The sequence below is a fragment of the Notolepis coatsorum genome (assembly GCF_963971535.1).
Source record: "Notolepis coatsorum genome assembly, chromosome: 6".
Lineage (NCBI taxonomy): Eukaryota > Metazoa > Chordata > Actinopteri > Aulopiformes > Paralepididae > Notolepis > Notolepis coatsorum.
In genome coordinates this window covers 72119018-72129017 of record NC_140170.1, presented here as the reverse complement: position 1 = coordinate 72129017, position 10000 = coordinate 72119018, and the positions used below count along the sequence as shown (strand labels likewise).

At 41.7% G+C, this 10000-nt stretch overlaps 1 protein-coding gene across 1 annotated transcript in view; it reads left to right on the top strand.

Annotated features, from left to right (window-relative positions):
* The window catches only part of znf385a (zinc finger protein 385A), a gene marked incomplete at both ends in the record, with an annotated part of 36216 nt that overhangs the window by 8212 nt on the left and 18004 nt on the right, over nt 1-10000 (top strand). The window contains one exon of the mRNA XM_084315625.1: nt 3360-3470. Coding sequence (XP_084171751.1) covers nt 3360-3470 — 111 coding nt within the window. The remainder of the gene's footprint in view (nt 1-3359; nt 3471-10000) is intronic.

The window sequence follows — 10000 nt, the reverse complement described above, 5'->3', positions numbered from 1 at the left end:
CACCTCTGAAGCGTTGCTGAACAGCCCATAGCCGTTCGTGGCACTAATGCTCCATGTACTGTCTATGACCAGTAACCTGAACTCAATTACTGCACCTTTTTATTTGTGAAATTGAGTTGTTGTTGTTGTTGTAACTGTTATTATTTTTGAACAATGTAATACTTTTTAATATGAGTTGTTGTTCTCTTTCCTGTGATCACAGGCTGAGGTTCCCACGGTTTACCCGTTTATTATGTTATTCTTGTCTGACATGTTATTTATCACTACACCACTGACTAGAGTCCTGGGTTATCACATGTTATTTATCACTACACCACTGACTAGAGTCCTGGGTTATCACATGTTATTTATCACTACACCACTGACTAGAGTCCTGGGTTATCACATGTTATTACATGGCGTTTTCACATTCGCCGAAATGCTTGCTTGTGATTGGTCAATAGCCCCCCGACAGCGGTCATTATTTTTCAATAATGACCGCTGTTTTTTCAATAATGACCGCAGTGCGCAGCTGTTGGCAATCAAGCCCACATCAGTGCAGCAAATCAGACACACCTGCCGCGCTGCACTGACAGCGGAGTGTCAGCGGAGCCAGAACAGAGGCTGCCCGCGATAATAATAATCACTTTATTTGGGCTGACAGAGCCACAGAACAACTGCGATTTGTCAAATGAATTAGGTATATTGTTAGTAAGTTAGCCATGTAATAAGCGGGATAATGTATAGCCTACTCGGTCATTGTCGCAAAATAATTGACCTTCACTGACGTTTAAAACACCTCGGCGCGGCGCCTCAGTATTTTAAACTACGTGTCGGTCAATTATTTTGCGACAATGACCTCGTAGCCATACATTATCCCTTACTTATTTATCACTACACCACTGACTAGAGTCCTGGGTTATCACATGTTATTTATCACTACACCACTGACTAGAGTCCTGGGTTATCTCATGTTATTTATCACTACACCACTGACTAGAGTCCTGGGTTATCACATGTTATTTATCACTACACCACTGACTAGAGTCCTGGGTTATCACATGTTATTTATCACTACACCACTGACTAGAGTCCTGGGTTATCACATGTTATTTATCACTACACCACTGACTAGAGTCCTGGGTTATCACATGTTATTTATCACTACACCACTGACTAGAGTCCTGGGTTATCACATGTTATTTATCACTACACCACTGACTAGAGTCCTGGGTTATCACATGTTATTTATCACTACACCACTGACTAGAGTCCTGGGTTATCACATGTTATTTATCACTACACCACTCACTAGAGTCCTGGGTTATCACATGTTATTTATCACTACACCACTGACTAGAGTCCTGGGTTATCACATGTTATTTATCACTACACCACTCACTAGAGTCCTGGGTTATCTCATGTTATTTATCACTACACCACTGACTAGAGTCCTGGGTTATCTCATGTTATTTATCACTACACCACTCACTAGAGTCCTGGGTTATCACATGTTATTTATCACTACACCACTGACTAGAGTCCTGGGTTATCACATGTTATTTATCACTACACCACTGACTAGAGTCCTGGGTTATCACATGTTATTTATCACTACACCACTGACTAGAGTCCTGGGTTATCACATGTTATTTATCACTACACCACTGACTAGAGTCCTGGGTTATCACATGTTATTTATCACTACACCACTGACTAGAGTCCTGGGTTATCACATGTTATTTATCACTACACCACTGACTAGAGTCCTGGGTTATCACATGTTATTTATCACTACACCACTGACTAGAGTCCTGGGTTATCACATGTTATTTATCACTACACCACTGACTAGAGTCCTGGGTTATCACATGTTATTTATCACTACTAGAGTCCTGGGTTATCACATGTTATTTTATCACTACTAGAGTCCTGGGTTATCTCATGTTATTTTATTACTACTAGAGTCCTGGGTTATCTCATGTTATTTTATCACTACTAGAGTCCTGGGTTATCTCATGTTATTTTATTACTACTAGAGTCCTGGGTTATCACATGTTATTTTATCACTACTAGAGTCCTGGGTTATCTCATGTTATTTTATTACTACTAGAGTCCTGGGTTATCTCATGTTATTTTATTACTACTAGAGTCCTGGGTTATCTCATGTTATTTTATTACTACTAGAGTCCTGGGTTATCTCATGTTATTTTATCACTACTAGAGTCCTGGGTTATCTCATGTTATTTGATCACTACTAGAGTCCTGGGTTATCACATGTTATTTTATTACTACTAGAGTCCTGGGTTATCTCATGTTATTTTATTACTACTAGAGTCCTGGGTTATCACATGTTATTTTATTACTACTAGAGTCCTGGGTTATCTCATGTTATTTTATTACTACTAGAGTCCTGGGTTATCACATGTTATTTTATCACTACTAGAGTCCTGGGTTATCACATGTTATTTTATCACTACTAGAGTCCTGGGTTATCTCATGTTATTTTATTACTACTAGAGTCCTGGGTTATCACATGTTATTTTATCACTACTAGAGTCCTGGGTTATCTCATGTTATTTTATTACTACTAGAGTCCTGGGTTATCTCATGTTATTTTATTACTACTAGAGTCCTGGGTTATCTCATGTTATTTTATTACTACTAGAGTCCTGGGTTATCTCATGTTATTTTATCACTACTAGAGTCCTGGGTTATCTCATGTTATTTGATCACTACTAGAGTCCTGGGTTATCACATGTTATTTTATTACTACTAGAGTCCTGGGTTATCACATGTTATTTTATCACTACTAGAGTCCTGGGTTATCACATGTTATTTTATCACTACTAGAGTCCTGGGTTATCTCATGTTATTTTATCACTACTAGAGTCCTGGGTTATCTCATGTTATTTTATCACTACTAGAGTCCTGGGTTATCACATGTTATTTTATCACTACTAGAGTCCTGGGTTATCTCATGTTATTTTATCACTACTAGAGTCCTGGGTTATCACATGTTATTTTATTACTACTAGAGTCCTGGGTTATCTCATGTTATTTTATTGCTCACTAGAGTCCTGGGTTATCTCATGTTATTTTATTACTACTAGAGTCCTGGGTTATCTCATGTTATTTTATCACTACTAGAGTCCTGGGTTATCACATGTTATTTTATTACTACTAGAGTCCTGGGTTATCTCATGTTATTTTATCACTACTAGAGTCCTGGGTTATCTCATGTTATTTTATCACTACTAGAGTCCTGGGTTATCTCATGTTATTTTATCACTACTAGAGTCCTGGGTTATCTCATGTTATTTTATCACTACTAGAGTCCTGGGTTATCTCATGTTATTCCTCACATGTGTTCTCCTCAGATGGACCCAGTCCACAAGGCGGTGCTGAACCACACCTTCGGGCCGCCCATCGTGAGGACGAAAAGACCCGTCATCTCCTGCAACGTCTGTCAAATACGCTTTAACTCAGAGGTATGGATGCATATTTTAATCGTTAACGTGATTTAATAGTTGCTATTTAATAACCGGGCTCTTCTGCCAGGGCCGGTGCTGTGTTTGATTACCTCCCGTTCTAATTATTCATGTTAATGAAAGTAATGGCAGAGCGGCAGGAAGGAGTCCCACTGCCGACTCAACAGAAAGAAGTAAACGCTGTGATATAAACTCTGGATGAACTGTGTTCGCCACGTCCTCCTGCGCGACGTGAACACAGCATCAACACAGCATCAACACAGCATCAACAGCATCAACACAGCATCAACACAGCATCAACACAGCATCAACACAGCATCAACAGCATCAACACAGCATCAACACAGCATCAACACAGCATCAACACAGCATCAACACAGCATCAACACAGCATCAACACAGCATCAACACAGCATCAACACAGCATCAACACAGCATCAACAGCATCTCTGTGTCTTGGCTCCAACAGAAGAAGGAATAGAAGTAGCATAAAGAAGCAGCAGAAACACGATGAAACAGCTCTAATTTACAAAACACTCAGAGACAGAGAGAGAGAGAGAGAGAGAGAGAGAGAGAGAGAGAGAGAGAGAGAGAGAGAGAGAGAGGGGGACAGGGCACTCCCACACCTAAAGGCTTTAAAGGCGAGATGTGGGTATACCTTGTATTGATAGATATCTGATCCCACTTTAAATGGAGATTATGGTACATAATTGTGGAGATTATGGTACATGTAAACTCTAATTGTGGAGATTATGGTACATGTAAACTCTAATGTGGAGATTATGGTACATGTAAACTCTAATGTGGAGATTATGGTACATGTGTAACGGATGGTACCGCGAGGCGCAGTCACGATGGACTTCAGACGTTGTGAAGTGACTGTGGCGAGTAGCGGTGCTATGGGTTAAACTCACTCTCTCCCTTAAAAGACACATAGACACGTTACAAAGCAGTGAGTTCACCTCTTGGTATAGAGGTCTGTGCTGTAGCCCGCGGTGCGGCAGACCACGGGTTCGAAACTCCTCCTCGCGGCATCGAAGTTTAAGGTGACGATATCACAGCCGTTACACATGTGGAAACTCAAATGTTGGCTATTTGCAAGAAAATACACAAATTATTAGAGGGCATATTTTGAATGACAGGGCAAAGCTGCAGGTGCTAAATCCTGCCTAATAGAAGTCTGCAGCACGCCTGCAGCACCTACCAGCCTGCTCTGGACACATCGAACCCTGACCTACATGACAGCTAGGAAAGTTAACGTCTGTGATTGACTGCACTGCTGGCGCAGGTGAGAACTAGGTCTGAGGTTTCTCAGGTCCACTTTTAGCCCTGGGAGAGAGAGAGAGAGAGAGAGAGAGAGAGAGAGAGAGAGAGAGAGAGAGAGAGAGAGAGAGAGAGAGAGAGCGAGAGAGAGAGAGAGAGAGAGAGAGAATCCCCTTTTCTTAGGTTACATCACTGTCACCACCGCAGTGTTTGTCACCATTTCGATGCCACTTCCTAGAAGGACCGGCCTGGAGCTGAACATGTTTTAATAATCAGCGCCGAGGCCGCGAACACTGGACCAACGACGCTTCACGCAGTGGAACCACATCTCTAGAATATGCTGAGGGTCCCTCTGGGACATGTGGTAGTGAGAGTGTGAAGCGAGGGGGAAGGTGAGGGTGAGGGGGCGAGTAAGGGTGAGGGGGCGAGTGAGGGTGAGGGGGCGAGTGAAGGTGAGGGTGAGGGTGAGGGTGAGAGTGAGAGTGAGAGTGAGGGTGAGGAGGGTGAGGGTGAGAGTGAGGGTGAGTGAGGAGGGTGAGGGTGAGGGTGAGAGTGAGAGTGAGGGTGTGCAGGTGAGAGTGAGAGTGAGGGTGTGAGAGTGAGAGTGAGGGTGTGAGGGTGAGAGTGAGAGTGAGGGAGACCTAAGCCGGGAGTACGAAGCCGCCGCTAATCTGATCTTGTCATTAAAGCCAGACTTCACGCTGATGAAGCACATGTTCAGCATTTCCCCGTTGGCAGAGCGCGAACATGTCAGAAAAAGAGAGCGGACGGAATGTAACTTTAGAGCGAAGTGATGAAACTCTAGATGGAGGGTTTAAGGGTTCCCATTAAAGAGTCACCGTGTGTTTACTGAAGTCCCACGCTCCAAAAGGAATAAATCATAACGCACACAACCCAACCTGGCATAATTCCATATCATAGCCATACTATGTTTAGTAAATTGTACAGTAGGTTGTATAGCCAGGCCTAGGTTGTATAACCTTAAATAGCCTACTGTATATTTGGCAGGCGAGTGACTGAGAGGCACAACAGTATAGTATTGAACTACGGTTGACTTGTGTGTGTGTGTCCGATGGAAGTGCATTGTGGGACGACGTGAGGGTGTTTATTTTGTTTATTTGTTTATTAGCAAAGGATCCCCATTAGCTGACACCAAGACGTCAACTAGTCTTCCTGGGGTCCGAGACAACATTAAAACATTACAACATGTACAATTAAAACTAGGGATGTTCGATATTGGCTTTTTTACCGATACCGATATACCGATATTGTCCAACTCTTAATTTCCGATACCGATATCAACCAATACCGATATATTCAGGTAATTAACATATCTCTTGTTGTGGAATTAACACAACATTATGCATACTTTTGACAATAGATAAATCATAATTTGTTCTTACTTGCTTGCCTGGGTAAATAAAGGTTAAATAAATGTAAAAAAGAAAAGAAAAAAATATGTATGTTATTTTTATTTTTTTTTAACCGATACCGATAATTTCCGATATCACATTTTAATGCCAATATCGTCCGATAATATCGGTAGGCCGATAATATCGGATATCCCTAATTAAAACATAATACAATTAAAACATTGCAGGACGTATACAAACCGAGGAAACACAACAACATTAACACACAAACAAATAATATCTAAATATATACAAATATATAAAAATCTAAGGTAAATATTGCATTACCCAACATTATCATTATTGGCTCACATGTAAGATTTTAATTTCTTTTTGAAGCTTGCTACACCTCTTATGTCACTTGGAAGACAATTCCATGCCCTGATAGCCCTATATAAAACTGTTCTTTGCATACTGTTCGATTTGGCATGGGGTAGAATAATCTGCCCTCTACTTGCCTGTCTGGTAAAATACATTTGAGCTGTAAATTATTTCATCATACATATATTTAGGACTTTATATCATGGGCGTGGAGAAGGAGTGAGGATTAGGATGGTTCGTCAATCGTCACACATTCTGGTAGGACTAGAGGAAATTAAGGTCTGAACCCGATGACCCCTGGTTCACTGCGTCTGCTGTCTTTATAACACAACAGTCATAAAGACGTTTGTTCAATCTTTATTTAATCTCCAAGGATCATTGAGAGCAAGCTCCCGTTTACAATGACGTGGAGAAATACAAAAGATAATATAAATAAATAAAAATAATGAATGAATGAATAGTTTTATTTCAAACAATACATTTTAAGAAATAACAATGTAAAAAGAAATGTATATAATTTGTTGTGAAAAGAAAGAATTATAATAAAGTAAGATAAAATTATAAACAAAACTTTTTGTTCGAAAAGGAATATGCGTATCAGATCCTACCTCCTTATTGCAATATAGCACAGTGTTCAATCTTCTTCCAACAGAATGATCGGCAAACAAAATCACTTGTCCATTGATCAATTTAATATATAATAATTGCAGTTAACAAAAACAACTGCAGACTGTGGTGAAGTGGTTTGCCATTAACAATTTAAACTGACCAATGGATACTAATGAATTGAGTTTTATAGTGCATTTCAAAACAGACATAAATCGTGACTCGGAAAAATACCACTAATGCCTTCTATATACTTAGCTTTCTATTGGAAGTGAAGTAAAGCTTTTTATAAATAAACAAACAACAACAGAAGCCCTTTCCTTTGCTGCACTCTGTTGTACAAATGCAAAACCTGCCGTCGCTGGTGCAATAATGCAAAGGCACGAGAAAGGCCCTGGTTCCCACAGGGTGAGTGATGGGTCTATCGCACTCGTCAATATATAAGACACTTGACTCAAGGGAAACTCTGTGTTTATGGCGGGCGCTGTAACCTCTAAGCCAAACACAGGTTTGACACATAAGCCTGTCTAAAAATATTGGCACATGCTGCTGAATAAAGTCTCCTCTAAATGCAGAAGGGTGGGTTAGTGTTTAGGGCTCAGCCAGACAGGAAGGACATCTGACACTCGTACGACAGCTGCCCTGTTCTCCCTGACCTGAGGGTGGCTGGGGGCGGGGCGGGGGGGGGGGGGGGGGGGGGGGCAGTTAATGATACTGTATCTGCCCCATCTAACCCCTGTACCACAGACCCTGTTCTCACATAGTTTACATGGGACCTGTTTGTGAAAGACTTAGTAACCACCAGCCAACTATATTTAAGTGCAGTAGCGAGTTCCAACCGAATGTACACGTTAACCCCTGTGTGGTGTTTTCAGTGTTTACTAACAGAGAAATTATGCTTTTTTGACCTGAGACTCGTTGGCATTGGCTCAACAACATATAAAATAATACATTGTAATTGAGTGCAGACTGTGCCACCCCCCCCCCCACACATTTATATTACATACATGGTGTTTGTGCCGAAAGTGTAGAAATTGTAGGTGAAAACAACATAATAATACATATAATATCGGCACGCAAAATATTGTGATATATGTATGGATTTTCCCCCCCAACCCTACTATGGCTACAGTATATGGAATTCTAGCAGGTTTCAACGGTGTGATGTACCGACACGGTCTCGTCAGTTAAACATAAATGAAGTGCTAATCGACCACAGGAAAAAAGGGTTAGGGTTAGGGTTAAGGTTAAGGTTAAGGTTAAGGTTTGTTTTAGGTACTGTAGGCTACAGTGTGGTTAAGGTTACGGTTAGGGTGAGGCAGAGAAGTGCATCTTGGTCATTATGTGTAATATATGTACTTATTATATCATATTGTAAATATGTCAATATACCATTTATGGCACAAGTTATATAACATAACGTACAATATGTACATTGTTCCTGTGGTGGAGAAGTACTTTATTTACATACTGTGGGAGAGATGCGACCGGATGTAACGTGGTACCGTGAGACACGTCCACATATTGTGGTCGAGATGCGACTGGATGTAACGTGGTACCGTGAGACACGTCCACATATTGTGGTCGAGATGCGACTGGATGTAACGTGGTACCGTGAGACACGTCCAGCCATAGCAATCACACGTTTCCAGCCCCCGTGAGACATGTCCAGCCATAGCAGTCACACGTCTCCTGCCCCCTGCTTTATTGTCAGCACAAAGTAAAAGTTAGTCCGAGAGTCCCCTGCTCTGCATCTGCTCGCCTCAGCTCTTCAGCCCCTCGGTAACCTGAGAGACTGGGAGCTTAAAGCACAATAGACACTCTTTAATAATGAAATAATCTCTCTGCTTACAGTACAGTATTTGGTTTAGATGCTTCTGAGTCGGAGACGGGGAGCGCTGCGGCTCAAAGAGAGAGGTTAAGCACACGGGAGTAATAATACAGTTATGTGGTGCCACAACAACTCTAGCTTAAAGGGGAACTACGCCGTGATTAAAGATATGCACACATTGTTCCTTTGGGTTAAGAGACGGTCTAAGAATGTGAGTGAACACTTGGGCTATCCCCGACTAAGGATTTGGATAGTCGACTTTGATTGGCCGAGATTTGCTGATAGTCAACTGGTAGTCCCCCCCCCCCCCCCCCTGAATGCAAAAAAAATTGCATATACATTTTTTTTTTATCATTACATTTGGGCTGTGAGGGGTGCTTAATGTCTGAAGGAGTCAGCTGAAGGCTTCTTGTCCTCTGCAAAAGCATGCAATTGGTCCACTGATGGATACATCTTGATATTTGTCTAGTCTATAGTGTGTTCATTAGATGGGTGAAATCCTCTTTCAGTGCATCTGTGCCCGTTTTCTTAGGCAGTTAGCCTTGTTGGTATGCACGCCATTAGCGTTAGCCACGCTTCTAGGCCTCTTTGCTTATTTTTTGCATTCGACTAAGAGGTTGGCAGTCGACTACGGCTCCTTTCGATCGATTAGTTGACTATTAGACTAATCGGGGTCAGCCCTAGTGAACACACAAACAACTCTCTCACAAACCTTGCTGCTAAAGTCTGCAAGATTTGCGATGTCATCAGGTATAAAGTATGAGGCTGCTCCAGAGACAATGGACTGCGAAAGATAGATGTGGGTTGAGTAGGCTACATGGATACATGGGTACATAGGGGCGACAGTGGCTCAGGATGTAGAGCGGTTGTCTGGTAATCAGACCTGGTTTCTGGTTCGATTCCCACTCCTCCCGGGCAGTGTGTCGAAGTGTCAAGACACTTAACCCCTAATTGCTCTCGATGAGCAGGTCGGCACCTTGCATGGTCACCTCCGCTGTCAGTGTGTGAGTGAATGGGTGAATGTGAGGAACAGAAAATTGTAAAGCGCTTTGGATAAAAGCTGCTATATAAATGCGCCATTTACCATTTTTATTTAC